The sequence below is a fragment of the Sapajus apella genome, unplaced genomic scaffold (assembly GCF_009761245.1).
Source record: "Sapajus apella isolate SASKATOON/1434 unplaced genomic scaffold, GSC_monkey_1.0 scaffold23, whole genome shotgun sequence".
Classification (NCBI taxonomy): Eukaryota; Metazoa; Chordata; class Mammalia; order Primates; family Cebidae; genus Sapajus; species Sapajus apella.
This window is the reverse complement of record NW_022436963.1, coordinates 15790281-15813518: the sequence shown is the minus strand read 5'-3', so window position 1 is coordinate 15813518 and position 23238 is coordinate 15790281. Positions and strand designations below refer to the sequence as shown.

At 42.6% G+C, this 23238-nt stretch overlaps 1 protein-coding gene across 5 annotated transcripts in view; it reads left to right on the top strand.

Moving 5' to 3' along the window:
* Positions 1 to 23238, top strand: part of ADAMTS9 (ADAM metallopeptidase with thrombospondin type 1 motif 9) — a 166872-nt gene that overhangs the window by 129629 nt on the left and 14005 nt on the right. For all 5 annotated transcript variants that reach the window (XM_032290404.1, XM_032290402.1, XM_032290403.1 and 2 more), the window contains 8 exons: positions 8499 to 8669; positions 12675 to 12869; positions 14186 to 14318; positions 14535 to 14629; positions 14740 to 14834; positions 14926 to 15059; positions 16889 to 16980; positions 22923 to 23027. In XM_032290404.1, the coding sequence (XP_032146295.1) occupies positions 8499 to 8669; positions 12675 to 12869; positions 14186 to 14318; positions 14535 to 14629; positions 14740 to 14834; positions 14926 to 15059; positions 16889 to 16980; positions 22923 to 23027 (1020 nt within the window). The remainder of the gene's footprint in view (positions 1 to 8498; positions 8670 to 12674; positions 12870 to 14185; positions 14319 to 14534; positions 14630 to 14739; positions 14835 to 14925; positions 15060 to 16888; positions 16981 to 22922; positions 23028 to 23238) is intronic.

Genomic DNA, 23238 nt, shown 5'->3' with positions numbered 1-23238 from the left:
TTTAGCCAGCTTTTGAAAATGCTAGAGCCAATCACAAAAATGTAAGCTCTGTTTACAATTCCTTCTGCATCCCAAAGAATGGAAAAACCTTGCCACATACGCATTAAGGAAATGCTTCTTCTCCGAACTCGCAAAATATGCCTAAAATTTACTTCTTTGCATGTGCTGTGCAGATGGAACTGTTTTACACCTCACTCAAATATTGTGGTTAAACTCTGTATAAGAATAGAAGGCTTCAGGAGATAGCCTGGCCTGGGCCTCTATTTAAGAAGTTTACTAATGGTTTGCCATTCTCACAAAGAGAAAAGACTCTGTGAGTAATGGGAAAAGCAGAGTCTAATAGTCACCCTCCTGGGAACACACTCATCTGCCTTCACCCAAAGTGGAGAGTCTAAGGAAGGAATACCGGGGTGGCGAGAGTGGATGGAATATGAGATACTCCTGTGATATTCCTATGGTATTCTATAGGAGGCCTGTCATTGGCAGAGTGAGGCCCAGGGCAGCTGGAGGCTGGGAGAAGCCCCACCAAAAGTTTTTATGTTTTCCAAGTATGCAAGGCCTACTGACAGCCTGCTCAGAATGTCTCCTCAGCAGCAGCAAGACTGAGAGTGAAGGATGACAGTAACTGGGCAATTACCTTAATTGATCAAATCAGGAAAAGGGTGGCCATGCTTCCTGTTTGGCTGGGGTAGTCCTCAGGTAATTATGAATTATTCCTACTTTTGTGATCAAAAGTGCCTTTGTTCAGCAGTAAGTTGGGTGGTCACTTGTAAATATAGCACCCTTCAGGCTCCCCAAAATCACAGCCCTTACCTCCTTCCTTGCTCCCACCTGCGCTCACATCCATTCATTCGGCCACATTTTTACCTGCTATCCACTGATGCAGGCACATGTTTCCACTTTTCTCCCACATCAGTGACACCTTGACCTGAGGTCAGAGGTGCGCCACAGGGCAGCCTCTTAGCCCACTGAATGGGATGTGCGGGAGCCCCCCGTTACAGGAAAGCCCTTCTTTCTTAGCAGTAGTTGGCCATCACCTCAGAACTCTTGTCTGCTTCTTGAATGCACACTTTCCTTTTTGCTTCCCCTCTGTGGACTATTAAAATCTCCCAGTTTGTTGGCAAGGTGTATTTCATGTCAGGCCCGTGGTATATGGCACTGTCCCCTTTTTGAGAAATAATCCAGGCATCTGCCTTGAGAAGCACAGTTTCTGCACCCTCACCATGGCGTGGTCATCAGGGATGTCCTGTACAGCCACACAGGTTGTACACTGCACAGCCTTGAGGGGTGCCATTTTTATAGGCTACAATGTGAGGAGCATCCCCTAGAGTTGTAAAGTACAATGACCCTAATACTGATGCTAACAAAAATAATAAAGTTTGTTGTTTACTAAGCTACAAACCAGGCACTATGTTGAATGTTTTCACATGAAGTACCTCACTTAGCCCTTTCCATAACTCTCTGATGTAGTATCTATATTTTTATCATCATTTAATAGGGGCAACTTGGGGCTTAGGTAGCTTAATTTGTCAATGATCATGTGTTTAGTAAAAAATATGGCTGGAATTTAAAGGCCGGAAGCTTGACCTCTGGCACCTGTACTTTGAATCATTATCTTCACTAATCCCATGCCAACATAAAATAATTTGCCTAAAGCGAATTATTTTATTTTCCTCTCAATGACTTGCCAAGTCTCTTACTGGAGAGTTGCTATCAAAGTGCATTCCCTTTCCTGGGTGATAATACCAGCCCCTTCTAAAAAGGAGATTCTCTGTCCAGTTGGCTATCGAACCTTAACCCATGTCACTGGGAGAGTATTGATGATGTTGGGGCCTCTCAGTGGACTTGCCCTATTCATTGTGAGGCCCATTGATTGCGCAGGGGAGAGGGGCCTCAGGGTACCTTCCCAATGCCATGAGAGTAGAGCCTAGACTTTCAGGCATAGGGCAAAATAATTGGACAAGAGAAAAATGCTCTGTCCACATTTCCATGTCTCATTTTGTTTACACTCTAGAAACAACATGTTGTAAGCAAAATTCTATTCAGCATGTGGCTCTGAAAAGTTGACTTTGAATTTCTAGACTTCACTTAGCTCATCTGCAAAATGGGAATTATATGGCAGACTTTGCTCAAGGGTCACAGTGAGGATTTGGTGAGATGGCAAGAGGGATTCGACACAATGCCCAGCACATGTTAGGCCTTCCCAAAATAGATGTCTCTTGAGTACAGTGCCTTTGGATGGAGGCTTCTGGTGATGACCGCAGTTCAGCTCAGCCTGCGCTTTATGGCGTTGGGCTTCTAATACCACCATGAGCTTCAGGTGAGTAATTTGTCCTCGTAGTGGTCAGCTTTACCCACTTTAGAATTATAATGGGGCTGTTTGGGAGAAAAAAAAAATTTAAAAGCATTTTTAATTCTTTTGAAAATTATTATCACAAAGGATTTACTTGTTCATAATATTACAATCTGACATAGAAATGCATTTAGAGCAGCAGAGGTCCTTCTGATCCGGTTTGAGTTGTGATTGTATGGGGCTCTGAATCTGCAGCATTGAGGAATTGATCCCACAGGTCCTGCACGTGTTCCTTTTCCCCTTTACCTGGAATACTCTCTTCCCTTGTAGTACCTCTTCGTCATAAGGCCACCTTGCTCCCACCCTCACCTCAGTCACCCTTTCTCATTCTTCAGGCCTCAACCAAGATGTCACTTCCTATCAGAAGCCTCTGCCAATCACACCGCCCCACTAAATCTGAGTCAGATGCTCCTCCACTCAGCTCTTACAGTACCCTCAAATTACTGTATTCTGGTAGTTAGCATCCAGAATTCTCGTTGCCTGTTTTCCTCATCTATGTTATCATTTAAGGTCAGGAAGCTTGTTTACCAGAATCTTCTCTATCATTTAGCATGGTACATATAACATCAAAGGCACCTGTTGAATGAATGAGTCTGTGAATGAATGGAGGGACAAAAGAGTGGAAGAAAAGAAAGGAAGGGCGGGAGAAAGGAATGAGGGAATAATGGAAGCAAAGAGGGAAGGAGGGAGGGAAGGGAAGGAGGGAGGGAGAGAGAAAGGAAGGAAGGAAGGAAAGAAAGAAAGATAGAGACATAGAGCAGTGCCTGCTAATTGATGGACTTCGATCTTTCACTCTATAGAATAAAGACATTCTAAAATGACTTTTAGAATAGTCAGCAGGCTAGACCCAGTGGCTCATGCCTGTAATCCCAGAACTTTGGGAGGCCAAAGTGTGAGGATCATTGAGCCCTGGAGTTTTAGACCAGCCTGGGCAACGTAGTGAGACTGCATCTCTACAAAAAATAGCAAAAATTAGCCGGGTATGGTGGCATGCACCTGTGGCCCCAGCTACTTGGGAGGCTGAGGTGGGAGGATTGCTTAAGCTCAGGAGGTCAAGGCTGCAGTGAGCCGTGATTGGGCCCCTGCACTCCAGTCTGGGTGACAGAGCAAGACCCTGTCTCAAAAAAAAATAAAAAATTAAAAAAAAAAAAGCATAGTCAAGCAAATTCTGTTTTTTCTGTAAGAACAGCTGTTTTAGTTTCTTGTCACAATGCCACAGACAAGCTGTTTTCAGATATGTCTGAATGTTGCAGAACTGCTCACCTCATTGCTATTTGGTCCAATATAGGGACTTGGGCCACTCCAACACATATTTGGATTCTGAGGACTTTTACTAAGATCAGCTGTAGAATGATTCCCAAGTTCAACTCCTTAACACAGAAAAGTTAGAAATGAGCAGCAGGTCCTTGGTCAGTTGATTTAAAAGATTTTTCTGAAGTTAACAGTAGGGAATGAGCAGGTTTTGATGTGTGCACAGAGCCAGATACAAACTCTTTATTGCTCATTTTATTAATTTATTTAACCAACATTTATCAATCTCTTGCAAAGTTCCAGGCATTAGACATTAGGGATGGTCCAAAAATCTCAAAGCACAAGTCATACGCTCTGAAAACCCCAAACTGCTGTGGTCATTCTCCTCCCCTGCTTCTTCACCCATGGTGTTTCGCACCTCCAGCCACCAGGCATGCTGAGCCCCTCCTAAGAATGTTCTCTTTCCTTCCCTGCCCAGTGAACTGATGTCCTCCGTCATTCCTCCTGCTCATCTGCTGCTACCTGGGCCCCCACTTTGCAGCATCACAGGAATTGCTCCATTGTTCTTCCTCTTCTCTCCCTGGTAGCTTCTTACTCAATAATGCACTCTGTTACAAAAACCACATCTGCTTACAAAACTGCATAAGGTAGCCCTAGGTGTTAAACCCCAGGGGTCACCAGTTAGCCAGCTGAGCTAAAGCATGAGACCTCAAGCTGAGAAGAGCTGCCACCCTGGGTGCCCTAACAGGGAGAGAAGTGCAATAGGAAGCCATGGGGGCTGCCTCCCAGTGCCCAGCATAGACCTTGGTTCATTGTAAAATACTGACAGAATGAATGAATGAATGACTTCAAAGTTACGAAGTGTCTCCATAGCATTATTTCTGCCTCCTTCTTCCCACCCCCTCACCCTTAGCAAATATATACTATTTGGGAGCAAAAATATCTAAATTCTATATACCTGACTTTAAAATGAGCTTCGAAGTAAGGACTGCTTTTTTTGTTGTTGCCAGTTAAAGCAATGGTAGATAAACTGATTTGTCATTGCTGCTTCTCATGACATAAAAATCCTGGAACTCTGTGGTTCTGTGAGTTGCCGTCCACACACTGTGCAACAGTGGTAACCTGGCACTAGAGCTGACAAGGTCTTTCATCCATGGAGAAAATCAACAACCTTAAAAGATAGGGCCTGTGAACATCAGGTGATTTTCTTCCCCCCATGCAATTAGGGAATTGCACCAAAAGATACATTTGAAAGTATAAAGCAACTTGATTACAATCTTTAAGGACAATTTCTACCCATCGCATTAAATGATCCTTTTTAGACCATCACTCTGGGGCCAACCTACCTGGCTGAATAAAATACCACCTTCAGGGTTTACTTTAGGTTTTCCTCACCCTCCAATTTGGAAAAGTTCTTTTCCCCCTGTTAATTTCAGCACATTTAAAGGTACATGGAGCTTGCACAGCAATAGGCAAGCTGCCCAATTTAGTCCAGCAGTGTGATTATTTTCTTTCTGAATTACAGTATGTGATGAAATGCAAGGAGGCTGGTGGTATTACTTTTGCTAGAGAATTTTCTAAAAGCCATACTGAAATTAGAGAAAACCTTTTAGAAATTAAAATGAGGCAGATTGATCTTTCCAACTGTTTTTTAGAAAGTTCTAGATCACATTCCAGGACAGGGGAAAAGAGTCATAAATCATGGAGGGTTGCAGAGGAAGCCAAATTTCAAAAAGCTGATAAAACCTGATAGCCTGGGCTGGATTTGTTTTATGATTGCCCAGCCCCCATACCCTAGTTAGGATTTAAGATTCCAGGAAAAAAAAACCCTTGCCATGTGATTTTCAGAGCTGCTGTTGACTAATTAGGAAGCACTGGGCAAGTCACTTATTTACTTAGTTTAATTTTTAATTTTGTAAAAGTTATATTCAAAGTAAATTTTCCCAGCTCCTTTTTCCACTGCTGGCAGAATAGTTTTATGGTAGTTAACCATTCTTCAAGACCCAGAGAGAAACGCTTAACAAGCATAAAGTATTTAGGAATCATTGTATTTCTGCTCTGAACTGTTACTTATTGACGCAGATTAAAGCCTTGTGGATTAGTGAAAACAAGAGAGGATACTGGGATACTGAAAGATTTAGTCCACGTTTAGCTGTGCAATAATTAGGATCTTCTCTGAGTCACCTAAGTCCTAATTTTCTAAAGAATTGCTTTTTCTATGGGTAGTTAAGTATTTGCGTATATCGACACTTCGAAGATTTCTTTCTTTTTTTTTTTTTTTAAACATTCAATGGCTCTCTAACTCAGTTTTTCAATGATGAAAAAAAAATTTATCACTTTGCAGTAGTTCCCAGCATACTCTAGGGGAATAGAAAAGCCCAAAACCACTGAGCAAGGGTTGAGCTAGGGAGCTAAGCTCAGCCAGCCTCCTACACTAATTTGAAGTGATTCTGCTCCTTCGTGCTCACCTCACAGTGGTTTCAAGTTATGCTTATGCTCCAGAAAAATGAGGAGTAATTTCATACTCTAGATATTGAGGTTTGCTCCCAAGCAGCAGCAATTTTAAGTTAAGTTTGCAAGTGACAGGGGGCTACCAAGACATGCCAGCATATCCCTTCTGCTTCCAAAAGGAACAGGATAGCTCATGAAAGACATAGGGCATACTATGTGACCCAGCAATTCCACTCCCAGGTATATATACCCAAAAGAATGGAAAATAGGTGTTTAAATTTGTACACAAATGTTCATAGTGGGACTATTCACAATAGCCAAAATAGAAACAACCCATATGTCCATCAGCTGAGGAATGGATAAACATGTGGTATATGCATACAATGGAATATTATTCAGCCTTAAAAAGGAATGAACTATTGATACATGCTGCAATGTGGAAGAACCTTGAAAACATTAAGGGAGAGAAGTCAGGTAATAAAGGCCACATATTGGATGATTCCATAAATATGAAATACCCAGAATAGGCAAATCTACAGAGACAAAAAGCAGATTGATGGCTGCTAGGGGCTGTGGGAAGGAATAAATGGGGAGTGACTGCTTAACAGGTACAGGGCTTCCTTTTACAGTGATGAAATATTCTAGAATCAGATGCAGTGATGATTGCACAATGTTTCAAGGTACCAAATGCCACTGAATTGTACACTTACTATCATTAAAATGGTGAATTTTATATTATGTGTATTTTATCACCAAAAAAAAAAAAAAAAAAAAAAGATATGGGGCATATCATAGAAGACATTTCTGAGTGAAGCTGAATCCCAAACATGAATACCTTTGAGGCAAGGCAGGTGATAAAAGGAAAGACTGCGCGTTAGATGGAAAAGAGAGGTGTTGTCTATGGTTCTCCGTAAAGAGACTAAAATTAAACATTTTAAAAGACAGTGTGCTAGCTGGGCATGAAGGCTCATGCCTGTAATCCCAGCACTTTGGGAGGCCAAGGAAGGTGGATCCCTTGAACCCAGGAGTCCAAGACCAACCTGGGCAACATAGTGAGACTCATCTCTCCAAAAAAAAAAAAAAAAAATTAGCTGGGCATGGCGGCTCATGCCTGTAGTCCCAGCTACTTGGTACTAAAATGTGAGAGGATGGGTTGAGCCAGGGAAGTTGAAGCTATAGCAAACTGTGATCACACCACTGTACTCCAGCCTGAGTAACAGAGGGAGACGTTGTCTCAAAGAGAAAAGAAAGAAGAAAAGAAAAGACAGCATGCTAGCAACGCAACAAAAAATCACAGTTGTTAGATAAGCTTTTTGCCAACAGGTTATTCAATCTCTGGCCTAAAAGAAACCATAGCAGTCCTTGGCACAGGTTTCAATGAGCTCACTGGGGTTGCCCGATGTAGTCTAGAGTCTTGAAATGTGGAGTGACACAGAGACTTTAGATAAAATACGCTTTGGGTGACCTTTAGCAACACAGAGCACTAAGATTAAACTTCAGGGATGGGGTTTGCTTTCGTTAAAGCAAAACAAATAAGAATCTGTGGACAGTGTAGAGATTATCCCACAATGAAACATACCACTTGCTCTTTAATCATCCTTTGGCTTATGGGAATAAACATATCTGTCCCATTTCCCTCACAAAGAGATATGTGACCTGGGACAAGTTACTTAGGCTCTCCAAGTCCCGGTTTCTTCATCTGGAAAATGGAATTACAGTAATTGTTCAATCTCGCTACCTAGCTATCTTCTTTATCGTCTGCCTTTGCTACCAACATATAAGATCCTCTCTGAGAACAGGGAATGTGCCATCTGTGCCCACTCAGGACCGGTCACAGCGCCTGGCACCTAGTAGGAACTTGGTGAATGTTTGTAGGATGATGTGGGATGAGAGCAGTTCCCCTGGAGAAGAAAAGGCTCCTGGGGCTGCAGGAAAGCCCTGTTCAAGGAGCTGGAGGAGATTTCTTGTGAGAGCTGAAACTTTTCTTTATGCTTCCCTGGAATAGAAAACTAGGAGAAGGGCCTGGAACATACAAAGAGATTTGCTTCGTTCTGTGTTATGAGATGAGATGACTACCTGGGTAGGTACTGATGTCCCTGACCCTGGAGGCATTTAGACACCAGTTCGGTAACCATTTGCCCGTAAGTGTTAAAGCAAGTCACTTGTGACTTGTGAGTAGGTGCTTGAAGTAAAATAGGATTTAAGGTCCTTTCTAAACTGAGACTGACTCATTTATACTTTCCTTCCTTCCTTTAGAGAGCCAGGTGGTAAATGACAGGAACAGCGTTGTTAGATAACTGGGGTAAAATGAGGAGTTCTCTGGCAATCCTTGCCTTCAGGGCTCTCATGATCTTAAAGGCTATGTACACAGGTAAACACATAATTACAGTCATAGGATATGAGGAACCATTGTTTATTCTTCCCTTTTGCTTGACTTTAACAGTGCACCAAGACCTGCGGCGAAGGCTCCCGGTACCGCAAGGTGATGTGCGTGGATGACAACAAAAGTGAGGTGCACAGTGTGCGCTGTGACGTGAGCAAGCGGCCTGCGGACCGAGAACGCTGCAGTTTGCAACCCTGCGAGTATGTCTGGATCACAGGAGAATGGTCAGAGGTACCATCCTGGGGCCCCTGTAACCGTCTTCAGCTCATCCTCCGTGGCCTGAGAGCAGCAGAGGGATGAGTGCAGGAATGTAGGAGACTTGAGCCTACCTCCCAGATCTGCCACTGTGAACTGTGTGTTCTCTGACAAGTCCTCAGCCTGCCCAAACTCAAATTCCTTGCATGCAAAGTGGGAGAGATGTATAAGATGGTCTCTAGGTCCCTTCAGGTCTACATTCTGTGATTCCCCTTGATATCCTATTGGCATAAAGAAGGAATTAACGACAGGGGCTGCAAACTCATAGGATGCTTTTAGGTGCCTGAAGACAGCTAAATATAAGAAAATTTTGTAGTGCCAGGGAGACAACAGGGAGAGGTGGGGGCTGTGACAAACTAGCACGTGCTGTGTAAAGGAAGCAGAATCTCTTTCATCCAGCTGAGGCCATGCAGAAATGTGGTCTAGTGTTACCAGACCTGATGTTTCAAGAGTGACTAAAACTCTTGACTAGCTTGTGAGATTTCCTAACTTGAAAATGGGGGCTCAAATTTTTGGTTTTAAAACGCTGTTAGGGGCAAACAAAGCACTTTCATGAACCAGATATATTTTGCCTGTTTAACAAACAGCTTCAGGGGAATGAAATAATTTTCTGTAATTTCCAAAGTATCTCAAGTACGATTTGTTTCATATATCCTTCTGTACACAATGTTTATCCAGACCCTTTTTATTGGTAATAAACCAATAGTAATAATAGCATGATTATATTCTTTTCAAACATCATAATATGTTCATATCTGTATGAGAGATCTGTAGCATTCAAACCAGTTGTCATTTGCCCAGAAGAATTTAGAGATTTGAAAGGGAGGCATCTGGACTCATGGTAAAGGTACTGAAGATTGTTAGGTAACATGATTGCTGTTGCTGGGTCTCTTCAAAGTTTGACAGGGCAGCAATTTCATATGTTAATAAGATGAATATTTGCATTTAGATGATGTATGTGTTAGGTATTGAATTGCTCCCTGCACTAAAGCTGATCTCAGAGTCTTTTCTATTATCTCTCCCTAGGCTTTATTCCTGTGAGTTTTGTCCTTCAAGGGGACATTTGGCAGTGTCTGGAGACTTTTTTGCTTGTGACAACTGGGGAAAGGGGATCCAACTGGCCAGGGTTGGAAGGTGGAGACCAGGGATGGGGCTCAACATCCTACATTGCACAGGGAAGCCCCCACAATACAGAATTATCTGGCCCAAATGTCAGTGGTGCTGAGGTTCGGAAACCCTGTTCAACCCCCAACCCTGCATCTTCTGAGTATGCCCTGAATAGTGCTATACACCCTTAGAGAGTGAAGAAGAGACATGGTTCTGGTCTTTAGGAAATTGATTTGCTCTTGGTCAGCTAGGAACATGTGGAATCCAAATAAGTGTTCAGAATAGTTCTTGCCGTTGGGCTTGAGGCATAGGTTCCAACCCATCCAGATCCCAACGCAGGGGGATCTCACCTTTCACCGGGCCAAGTTGACATCTTTATCTTAGCTTATCTCTTGTGTAGCACTTTTATTATGCTAAAAGAGTTTTGATCTTTTTCTAGGACTTGAGTCATATTACTCCTATAGCTTTCATATAACCATAAGTCCCAAAAGATGAGACAGGGAGAAGATTAAAGAGAAAAAAGGAAGCCTTCCATATTTCTGTAAATTCACAGGTGCATCATGAGTTGAAAAGTTAGTAAATTTATGCGCAACAGCTAGAGGGCTGGAAACATACTTAGCACAGATACAAGGACCACAGGGAAGGGAGCCTGCACAGAGGGGAGAGGTGCCAAAAGGGACTGGCACCAGCATTCTCTCTAGAAAAGAAGACATGCCTTCTCTCTGGGACCTCTATTACCTGGAGGGTTCTTTGTGTTTTTCCCTGAACTCTGCTCCACCTGAATTTGAGGAGGCCCAAGCTAGACTGGCAAAGAAGAGCTCTGTCAGTCCTGATTGACACATGCATTTTCCTAGCGGGGCCTAAAGTGTACAGCTCACGCGAGGAACCCACATTCTTATTGTTTTATTTTGCTTTGCTGTTATTTTCAATTTAGAAAAGTAATGCATGCTCATGTGGAACCAAGCACATACACCAAGGCATGCAGAGTCTACAGTATGAGCTTCTCTCTCCAGAGAGAAGCCTCTTAATACTTCGTAACTCTGCTCTGAAATGGTTTAAGGAAACCAGCAGCAGTCAACATTTTCACAATGCTGATATCAGCTAGCTGAGAGCATCTGTTCTTGCCAGCTTCTTTTTAGAGATGCAAAGGCCTCTGCATTTAGCCTGACCATATTTGGGGCTCAGTTCCATCAGCAAATGCCTGTCTCCCACTGGGTCCCCCACACAACCAGGGGGCTGTTTTTGCTCCCGGTTTGTGGGGGTCAAGGGTATCATTCCTTGCCTCTCTCAAACACACAGGCTTGTTTAAGTTAGTATGGACTGATGTCAATGCATGCAAACACTGGGTTAGAAACTGAGTTACCCATAGCTTGGACAGAGTTTATTAGCCATCTGCATGAAACACCCCGGGCTGACCTTACACTTCCCTGGCCTGGTGTCAACTTGGCCTTCAGACATTTGAACAGCAGCAGCCAAAGAAGGAAGAAATGTACACAGAGCATGTCTATGTCTTGAGCCAACTGGAAGGGAAGGTCCAGGGATGCTCTGCATGCCTCTGGCTGGACTTGTTCTCTCCTGTTTCTGGGGTTTCTTCAAGAAGAGCCTTTTCCCTGGAAGAGTTGTAGTAGATGAAAACCATGTGACTAAAAGCAACAGGAAACATTAGGGCAGAGCAGACACTGTGGCTTCTAACTGCCCTTGAGAATTGGTGAAAGCTGTGGTCCCTCATCGCAGAAAAAGCATAATATACCCCATGTGGCATACTGTTTTGGGCAGTTTATCCCACCCTCACCCAAGAACCCTAAGTCTAGAGAATAACTGGCACTCTACCCCAATTTTATGAATCACATTTACAAAAGATGACCAGTTATTTGATGCTGTTGCTAAAAATACCATCAAAACTAAATTAATTGTAACTCAGTTTTATTTTTTAAATCGAAAATGATTTTAAAAAAAAGTTAGCTAAGGAGGTTGAAAGTTGGGACACTAGTACGATGTTTCTTTCTTCTCCATTTCTGTATTGGTTGAGTATATTTAAATGCTGTAGTGTTAGGATAAAAGAATGTAGATGAGGGCATGATACAGAGTAAGAGATAGAAAAGAATAAAGGTAACATGCCAGTCAAGATCTATAACCTAGCCGGGTGTGGTGGCGCACACCTGTAATCCCAACTACTTGGGAGGCTGAGGCACTAGAATCACTTGATCCGGGAAGGTGGAGTTTGTAGTGAGCCAAGATCATGCCACTGCACTCCAGCCTGAACAACAGAGTAAGGCACTGTCTTTAAAAAATAAAAATAAAAAATAAAATAAAATAAAATAAAATCTATGGCCAGGGAGAGAGAGGAGAGAAGGAAATTAAGTGGAGGGCAGGTAGGAAAGCACCAAGTAGGGAAGGAAAACAGTCCCAGAGTCCCCTTTGGCTCAGCGCTTGTATTTCACACTCAAATTGCTGACTCATGGGTCAGCTGCTGGATCCTCTTCTCCTCCCAATTTGGTTGTCATCGTAGGTTTAGAAAAGGGCACTTTGCCAACTTGTGAAGTTGGGCTGACGATGCAAACTGAATGAATGACAGCTGGAGCACCTCCCCCTCCTCCTCCCCTCGAAACCCCCAGAAGGGGCTTGAGGCACCCCCACCTGCAGTGGGGGCCCAGAAGATGCCAGTGGAAGCATCAGATCTCGTAGGCACCCTGTAGGGTTGCCTGTCTCCTGTGTGCTCAGGGCCTGCCACTTGAAATGAATAAATAAGCTAATGAAGTGGCAGCTTTCTGCAGCATAGTCACACGGTCAGTGCTTGGTGTGGAGGTCAGGGGCCTATTGTGGGCTGCCCCCAGGAACTGCTTGAACCTCTCCTCTCAACCCCTGTCTTCACAGTGCTCAGTGACCTGTGGAAAAGGCTACAAACAAAGGCTTGTCTCGTGCAGCGAGATTTATACCGGGAAGGAGAATTATGAGTACAGCTACCAAACCACTGTCAACTGCCCGGGCACACAGCCCCCCAGTGTCCACCCCTGCTACCTGAGGGAGTGCCCTGTCTCAGCCACCTGGAGAGTTGGAAACTGGGGGAGCGTAAGTAGAAGACTGAGTGCTCAAATCTGAAAGCCCTTGGATCTCAACCCCGTCTTAAACATGTCCCGCCTGACCCACTCTCCTGAGTAACTCTACTTCCAGGAGACACCCTGGAGTTAGCAAGCTGAAATGGTCTGACAGGGATCAAAGGGACCTCTTTCTGTTCATAAATGTGGCTTGGTGCTTGAAACATGGGCTCTGAAGCCAGGCAGTCTCGATCTAAACCCTGGTTCTGCCACTTCCCAAGTGAACAACCTTGGGCAAGTTGCATAACTTTTGTGTCTCAGTTTCCTCATCTGCCAAACAGGTGGCTGTGAAGATGAAATGAGTTTACACAGGCTGAGCATCCCTAATCCATAAATCCAAAATACTATAAAATCCAAACATTTTTAGTGCTGATTTGACACTCTAATGAAATACGTCTTGGAGCATCCCAGGTTTCAGATGTTCAGATTAGGGATATCCAACTAGTAATAATGCAGATATTCCAGAATCTGAAAAATATCTGAAATGTAAAATACTTCTAGTCCCCAGCACTTCCAATAAGGGATACTCAGAAGGGATATTCAGCCTGTATATACAAAGCACTTAGGTTATAATGGCAAATGTTTTATATAATATTTTACTGCAAATAATTTTTTAAAATACTTAAAATCTGACACTTCATAAGAGTTATAGAAGGACTATTTATTGTTGCTTATGTTGTTAAGAAATCTGTATGTTCTATGTAAGAAATACTTCATTGCATTGGGGTACAATAAGGCAGAATATTTTAATTGTGACTGCCCTGGAAGATTGTCACAACTCCCTGGCTCTGGACCAGGCAGCTCTCAGTCTTGAAAAGTGATCAGGAAAAAGTATATGAAGAGATGAAAGCAGTTACGGTTTGAATCCTGGCTCCACTATGACCTTGAACAAATTTCTTAATATTCAAGCCCCAATCTCCCACCTGTAAAAATAAGATAATGATAATACTATCTCATAGGGTTACTGTGAGGCTTAAATGAAAAAATTGTCTGTGTGTGTATGTGTGTGTGTGTGTAGATATTTATAAAATTACACAGTTTTATATACACATATAAGTGTTTTATACATATATATATGTTTTTATAAATGTATAAATATGAATCTATAAGGCTTAGCAAAGAGACTGGCCCATAGTAAGTGCTCAGTAAATGTCAGCTATTTACATTCAGCAATGCAGGGTCTGAAGTGACACCCTGTACATGATGATGTCAGGGCTGAGCTCCACACCACTAGAAACCTGTGCCTTCCACATTCCATAGCTACACCATTGACTCTCATTCATTTTACAGTGCTCAGTGTCTTGTGGCGTTGGAGTGATGCAGAGATCCGTGCAATGTTTAACCAATGAGGACCAACCCAGCCACTTATGCCACACTGATCTGAAGCCAGAAGAACGAAAAACCTGCCGTAATACCTATAACTGTAAGTTGGCCAACTGAAGTTATCTTTCTTTAGCATGAAAAACAGGCTCTCTTTGTTCATTTGATTGCCTGCCCTTTTTAGAAATATGGAATTTTTAATGAAGAAATCATTCCCTTTGCTAAAAAGTTTTAGTGTGAACAATGTCATTCATTCTGTAGGCAGATAATTCACATCTCAGAGTGCCACACCCTATTTTTTGTGATTTGTGTTTTCTAGGTGAGTTACCCCAGAATTGCAAGGAGGTAAAAAGACTCAAAGGTGCCAGTGAAGATGGTGAATATTTCCTGATCATTAGAGGAAAGCTTCTGAAGGTGAATGTCAGATACCATGCATTATTTCAAGAATATTTTTAGAGTGAGTGATCACTGCTCTCATCACCTATTTCTGAGCCACTCTTCATGGGTTATTTCTGGTCTTTCAGATATTCTGTGCAGGGATGCACTCTGATCACCCCAAAGAATACGTGACACTGGTGCATGGAGACTCTGAGAATTTCTCCGAGGTTTATGGGCACAGGTAGGAGAGCCAGGCCCAGAAGATCCCAATGGCCTGGAGGTCCCTGCAAATGTTTTCCCATCTTTACCAGAACATTCTCTCTATAATTTAGGTTACATAACCCAACGGAATGTCCCTATAACGGGAGCCGACGTGATGACTGCCAATGTCGGAAGGATTACACGGCGGCTGGATTTTCCAGTTTTCAGAAAATCAGAATAGACCTGACTAGTATGCAGATAATAAGTAAGTTAGTGAGGCGTCCTGAGGGAACATGTGCATTTTTCTTTCCATTCAGACCACAAGCACGCCTTGCGTGTTGGGTGGCAGGGAGGTGCTGAGGGTATGGAGAGGAAGAAGACTGGGAGCTGACAGTGCAATATGGACAATCCTGAGCAGAGCGTGTCCTTTTTGTTTGATGCTGTGTCCTCAGTGCCTGGAGAGTGGCTGGCACAACGCAGGTGCTTGCTCTGATTTGTAATGAATGAATTAAATGAATGAATGAAGTAGATAAAGTACATGGAAGAAGCACCATTGAAATGTGGGAGGTGCTCTCTCTGATTTGTAGTAAATGAATGAATGGAGTAGATGAAAGCACATGAAAGAAGCACCATTGAAATGTGAAAGGTCAGGGCAGCATTCCAGAAAATGTGACATCGAAATGGAGACCTCAAAGTCAAGTTAAGGTTGGTCAGGCACAGGGGTCAGTGTAGGGAAGGCAGAGGTGGTAGCAGAAGTATTCAAGGTAGAATAAACAGCAGATACAAAACCCCAAAGCTAAGAAATTTATGGGCAACATTCAGCACCCCCACCCCAGCTTTCAGCAGCACAGTGTACATGCTTACACGGGCGTAAAACTAATTTTATCCAATTGTCAATTTGCAGAAGAAAAATGGAACACAGAATTACCTTTTCTAAACTAGCCTGTGCGTGGGCTGATTTCATACTCTTACCAACACTGCAACTCTGTTGGGGACATTAATCATAGGAGTGGTTAAGGACAGCTAAAATACCTCAACGTGTTCCCTTGAATAAAGGAAAAACAGAAATAATGAATAATTAATTTTTCCTGATTAACATTATCCCCATAGTATTGCTTTGCTTTGCTTTTGAGATAGTTTAAGTGTGATTTGTACCAAGATACTTTAAATTTCCTTCAACTAGACTGATAAGGGTCAGCGGTTTCTCTACTTAAAAAAAAAACCCAGCTAAGATCCAAGGGTTCTACATGCTGAAGCAGGCAAGGGCCCCTTTCCTTGCAGAATGGAGCACTGGGATTTCCCTCTCACCAAAGTGTAGTGAACTGTAGAAAGATTAAGGCCATTCCTGAAAGACGAGGCAGAAAGATGAAACCTGCCTCTGGCCTCCAGTCTCCCTGGCAGACAGCTTTTGCAGGATTCTCAGTTTAACTCCTCCCTTTCCATGTGCAGAGCTCACCTCAGAAGCTACAATAGGGGTTAACAACATGCACTTAGGGTTGGCCTTGTATTTATTGGCTCTTTAAAAAATAAAAAAATTATAGGCTAGCCCCAAACTTGAGAAACTGCCATTAATAATTTCAAGATGGGGGTTCTAATTGCTCCACATTTTGGCAATAATAGTGCCTAGGCCATGGGAGGACAGAGGAAACCTCCGGGAATGGCTCCTAAGTAGCTGGAAATGCTTTCTTTCTGGCTTATTTCCCCCTGGCCTGAAGCCTGCGATGCAGGATGACAGGGGGTTCTCAACCAGCCAATTACACTACATTTAAGTGAGGCGATTCACATATTTATTTACATAGGAATCAATTCCAAAGTCATTTGAAACCCCCTTTTTGACTTCTATACTGTGGGGAGACAGACAGGCAGGGCTGATGAAGCCCAGGGAATGAAGCTCTCAGAACCACAATTATAATGAGGAAAAAGCAAGCAAGCATCTGGATCCATTTGCTCACTAATACTTCATATTGCTCCTTTTTCTCTCATTTCCTCTTCTTCTTCTTCTTCCCTTCTGTCTCCTTGTTAATGTCCTGTTCCTTCCTTGCCTTTCTCTCACTCTTACCCTCTCCTACCCTTAACCCCTTCTCCACCCCACAGCCACTGACTTACGGTTTGCAAGGACAAGCGAAGGACATCCTGTCCCTTTTGCCACAGCCGGAGACTGCTACAGCGCTGCCAAGTGCCCACAGGTATGTGCTTGGTGCCTTCCCCCTTGCCAGGGATTCATCTCCCACCTTCCCCAGGGACACCCTCATTTGCAACTGTTCCTGGGAATGTGATTAGAACAGTTGCTCTGGAGGGCAATTTGGCCACATCTATCAAGAGCCTCACAAATGCTCTAGAGTCTAATCCCGTAATTCAGCTCCTGAAAGTGGGTCCTAAGGAAATGATCGTAGCTATGTGCCTAACTTCTGCATTCAACAAAATGCATCAACTTCGAAACAAATTAGATTTCGGGTGGCAAGGGCTTGGTTAAACAAATTATGGTGGTTAAAAAAATGAATATTGTACAGTCAGCAGAGTGCTAGTAAATATTTAATGACTGACTCTTCCAAAAAAAAAAAAAAAAAAGGCCCTATTTTGTTACATTTGTCAATTGCCATGGTGTAAATATTCTCCCCATAGTTGATTTCAAGCTGTCACCATTATGTCACTAAATGGAGGACTAGGAAGAATGTAGACAATTGACTCTCCAAAGCCAGTTCAAGTGAGTGCCATTTATGAATCTGAATATTGCATGATATATAAAAACACTTAGGAGATTAGACAGAAAAAAACAAGATACAAAACAGTACATGCAGTATGATCCCATGTGTATTTTCTTTTAACATATAACTAGAAAAAAAGTCTGCAAGAACTTTTTCAAAATATTAGTGGGGTATATTGATAAGTTTAACTTTGCCAGGTTTCCTAAGTTTTTCAAAATAAGCATGAAACCAATTTTTTTTTTAAAGAAATAAATGTTGGACCTAGAGATCTCAAAATTTTCAACACTTACCTGGGTTTCCTTTGATTCCTTAATAGTAGTCAGAAATGGCTCTAGAATTGTCTCTGCAACAAATCAGCTGACATTTCTTGAGTGCTCACTTTGTGCCCGGCACCATCCTTTTCACTGGAGACTCATAAACATTCATCCCTTGAGGAATTTATAGCCTATTGGAGAGCATGACAATGAATACCAATGAGTTAATAATATATTCTAGAAATCCTCCGGGACCAAGGCTTGGGGCTCTGTGGATGTCATTGACTCAACCTGTTACCCCTTCTTCAGATCTACAAAGTTTACAATGTTCCAGCCAGAAGTACAAAGTCATCATCTTCTGCTGGATGGCTTTTCAGCAGAGTCGCTCAGCAGCAATCTTTCTGCCCATTCTGTGGTTCTACACTTTCTTGCCTGAGAAAGGCGCGGCAAGTTTTAACTTGCCTTTTGAAACATGCTGTCATAATCAGCCCAGGCTAATTTTGCAAAGCAGGCATTGGTCCTGGCAAGAAGCTTCTGCCCTTGGAAGGCAGGACAAACAATGAATTCAGTGATTCCGGACAGGAGAACTTGGCCAGTTTGTTCTTCAGTTTGAAGGAGGTCTTTATAAAGCTGTTGTTAAACTCTGTCAAGAGTTCCTCACTTTGCCTGTGAGACTTCAAAAGTCTGAAGACTGGGACGCGGACTCCGTGATACATTCAGAATCCCAAGCCCTGTCTCCATAGGATGGATTTACCCCTAACTACAGAGAACGTCCAAAGACAAACACACTGAATGTTCTTTTAACGAAGTGTTTTTTCAGCCTCAAGCTTTAGAAGCGCATTGCTAAACATTTTAGAGAAGTGGAGAGGAAGCTCTCAGGGGAGAAAGAAAATAAACAAAGGACATAATGGTAAAAAGAGCCTTTCTTGCATTACCCAGGAATCGAAAACTTTTGAAGTGCAGTTTTTTTAGGGCAATTGATGGCTTCAAAAATCCCATTGGTATCTGTTGCATTTTAGTGGCTAATAGATTGGCCCTGTCCTGCCTTTTTCAAATGTCTCAGGATTTTCCTGTTTCTATATGCACATCCTTTGGGAAGCTTAAGTAAATGAAAAGTAATTTGCATTCATTTATTTTAATAATTCAGAGACAAATGAACTGATTAATTTGCTAAATCCTGACAATGAAGCAATTCCTAAATGGGAAAACCTAAAGCTTGTGAGAGGCTAATTTGTATTTTTTCCCAGCTCATTCTTCAAACCATATTGAGTACTTTTAGAATTCAACTCCTTAGACATGTGTTGAGCACCAGCCATACTGTTGCAAGATACGAGTTTTTCAAATCAGTTTTCCAGGAAAAGGTTTGTAGAAAGCATGATTGTGCAGAATGCTTCAGAGTGGATGGTTCAGCCTTTGACCTAATGATTGCACAGAAATCAAAGCAGAATGATGCTGCGTTTCAGAATTTGTTTCTTTTACCTCATTGACCACTATTGCTTTGTGTATGTATTTATTAATAAGAGTGGGTTCCCCGACAGCCCTCACCTCAAAACATATCCAGAATATTTCTTATCCTAATGAAAGTGGATGTGACACTGTTATTATTGATGGTATTAATAGCTAGCATTTATTATGCATTTATGCATTAGTCACTGTACTTAGCATTGTCTACTCAATGTAGCATTTAAATATATATATATATATATATATATTTTAATATATTTAAAAATCACCACAATATTCTAAGAGAATTCCTTCTTTATAAAGAGGAGAGTAAGGAGTAGAAATTGGGTAGATTCACTCAAACCTACACAGCTGCTGCTCAGTAGAGTCTGGATTTGATCCTAAGTGTATCTGAATTCATATCCATGATAGCAGAAGTGCCTTTCTGATTCTGTTTTCAGGCAAAATTTTTGCAATGTTTGCTCTTGTACTACAGAGAACAGGATTCCCCTTTGGTCTAAGCACATCTTTTGTAAACCTGTAGGGACCATCTAGTACATGTATAACTCTTAATCACTATTCTTAAAATCAGCAACAGGAGGTAGTAGTTACAACATGGGTGCCCTTTAGACCCTGAAGATAAAGCCTTTAAGGGCAAAGATGTACCAGAGCAGAGCCAGAAAGAACATTAGGTGTTTACTTCTCTGGTGGAACTCAACTTTTAGAGTGTGAATAATCAGCTAGGACATTTACTGAAAATGTGGATCCCTAAACTGGAAAAGGCAGAAGGAGAATGAGGAGGATGATCTCCTGTTGCTTCTGGGTTCATCAACCCCTCTGGGAAGACAGACCTTGTAGACATGTATATTGAGCATGCTCAGACACTGGAGGCCCAGATCAGCTGGGGGCATTGTCCAGAAAGAAGCTAGGGTAGCAGCCTGGACCTCCTGAAAACTTCAGTGCCAAAGATCGAGTCCCCTTTCTCCTGCATTATAGGTGGGACAGGCAGTCTGAGTGGGAAGTAGAATGGAGGAAGAAAAGAGGGGCATTATGAATTATGTCCAGGCCATCCTAGTGCCAAGAATGTCCCTCTTGGGGACCCACCCCTGGGGGCAGGAATTGTAGTAAGATAAGAAAATGGGGTCCCAGGCACAGTGGCTCACGCCTGTAATCCCAACACTTTGGGAGGCTGAGGCAGGTTGGATCACTTTAGGTCAAGACCAGCCCATCCAACATGGTGAAACTTTGCCTCTACCAGAGAAAAAATTTGCTGGGTGTGGTGGTGCACACTTGTAGTCCCAGCTACACAGAAGGCTGAGGTAGCAGAATCGCTTGAACCCGGGAGGCAGAGGTTGCAGTGAGCCAAGATCGCAACACCGTACTCCCGCCTGGGTGACAGAGTGAGACTCTGTCTCAAAAAAAAAAAAAAAAAAGAAAAAGAAAAGAAAAAGAAAAAGAAAGAAAGAGAAAATGGCCAATGAAATAATGCAACACACAGAATTCAGTGTCTGAGGAGGCTTCAGTGCAGCTACAATCAGAAACATCTGAACATTGTGGCCACGCCACACAATAGCCATAAACCTCTGTATTGTCATAAAAATAATGTCCTCCGCATATATATTTGAGATGGAGTTTCACTACGTCACCCAGGCTGGAGTCCAGTGGCACAATCTCTGCTCACTTCAATCTCCACCTTCTGGGCTCAAGCGATTCTCCTGCCTCAGTCTCCTGAGTAGCTGGGACTACAGACACTCACCACTGTGCCCAGCTAATTTTTATATTTAGTAGAGACAGGGTTTCACCATGTTGGACCAGGGTGGTCTCAAACTCCCGACATCAGGTGATCCACCCACCTCGGCCTCCCAAAGTGCTAGGATTACAGGTGTGAGCCACTGCACCTGGCCCAAAAATATTTTTTAAATATTACCTGCTCTCTGCCAGGTAGTGAGTGACATGCATTATGCCTTCTGTCTAATCACCTCCTATTCACAGGTTAAGTCTTACTAAACCATTTTACAAATAGGTACCTTGCCTGAGATCACACTGAAAGTAAAGAGGGGAGCAAGATTCTAGTGTGAATCCACCCTTTGTACACGTTTTCTCGGCCTCAACACTGTTGACATTTCGGGCTGGAGAATTCTCTGTTGTGGACTACCCTGCGCATCACAGCAATGTCCTTGGTCTCTACCCACCAGATGCTAATAGCAACAGCACTCCCTGTCCCCCATAGTTGTGACAAACAAAAATGTTTCCAGACATTGCCAGATTTCTCCTCAGGTCAAAATCATCCCCTGTTGAGAATCACTGATTTAGTCCAAACTAAGTCCTCTGGTCGCGTCTATCTTGTGGAATCTCGCGCTCCCGAGGGGTTTATAAACTCTTGTTAGTCAATATTTATGGAACTGGCACTGAGAGACCTCGAAGCTACACTTAGCCCTGGAAATCTTAATTGAGGAGCTAGGATATAATATTTAAGTGACGAGTCATATGTTACAAACCATAGCTGATTCAATAAATGAAGCAATACTAAACCCCTGCTCTCAATAAGCTTACTGTTATATCGGAGAGATCACATGAATACTTAGAAAATAGTTAGAAAATGTAGGACAGATGCCATCTCTTTGCATGTCTACTAAGTGCCAGCCATATGCTACATGGCTGTTTTCATTTAGTCCTCTGTACAGTGCTCTGAGGGGAGAGAGTTTTAGTACCTTCCATTTTACAGATGAACAAACTGAGGTTCCAAGAGGTGAAAAAATATCTGGCCAGGATCTAATCACAGGTGAAAGAACTTTATTTACCAGCGGGTCTGACCAGCTGTGAGCACCTCCTTGCCTCTCTTCTTGCTTTATAAAAGGCTGTTTTGATAAAGTACTAGCTCGTCAGGTTCAAAGAGAAAGCAATCAGGAATGTTCATGTGGAATATTTTTAGCTCTGAAACTGCTCATTGTGGAATAGGAATTCTCAAGAACAAAGCATTTCAGATGCCTTTGCGAAGTCATTTTTGAAACAGAGAGTGAGAGAGACAATTGGAGAAAGTAGTGAGAGGGTCTTTCTGCTGCACCATCTCTTTAGAAATAATATTGAGGCACCAGAGGCCACGTTCTGCAAGGTACCCTTGGAGGGGTTTGGAAGATCCCTTAAGCCTGAAGCCTCATCCCACAGGCCCAGGTGGTCTTGAGCAAGCCAACCCTGCCCTCTGCTGACCATCCTGGGGAAAGCGTCTCTTCTTTGAAGTCCCGCCCTGCTGTGCTTAGTACGAAATGTGCTAATCACCCCAGGGAGCTGAAAGCCCAGGAAGCTTGGCACCAAGATCTTGTTAGAAAAATTACACTGTGACATTTTGTTCCTGAAGGAATCTGATAATTGTGAGCAACATCAGGACTGCTGTGTTAGGGAGGCCGAATGGAGCAAGGACTTTGAAGTCAGGAGGATGTGAGTTGGACTCTTACCGTATCCTGGAAAAGTTAATCACCTCCGCTAAGCCTCAGTTTCCCTGAAAAGAAAACCTCCTTCATAGAGCTCTTTTGAGGATGATTAAGATGATGCATGAAGGATGGCTGGCCCTAAACAAACAAAACAAAACGCCATCAATAATTAGTAGCTATCACAATTAATAACATCCTTCTGTTTTCCGAAGTACATTTTATTGTATCACCTTTGCCTTTGCTTTTGTTGGGGACATCACATGGACTGAAAATCTCGTTTGTTGGCCATGTATTCCAGGGTCGTTTCAGCATCAACCTTTATGGAACTGGACTGTCTTTAACTGAATCTGCCAGATGGATATCACAAGGGAATTACGCTGTCTCTGATATCAAGAAGTCGCCGGTAAGGTTCTACAGATTGGTTGGGAGATGAATTTTGATCTTTCTTTCTTTATTTATTTTCTTTCTTTCTGTCTTCTTCTTTCCTTTACTTCTCTCTCTTTCCTTCTTTCCTTTCTTTCTTTCTTTTTCTTTCCTTCCTTCCTTCTCTCTCTCTTTCTTTCTTTCTCTCTCTCTCTTTTTTTTTCTTTCTTTCATTCTCTCTCTCTCTCTCC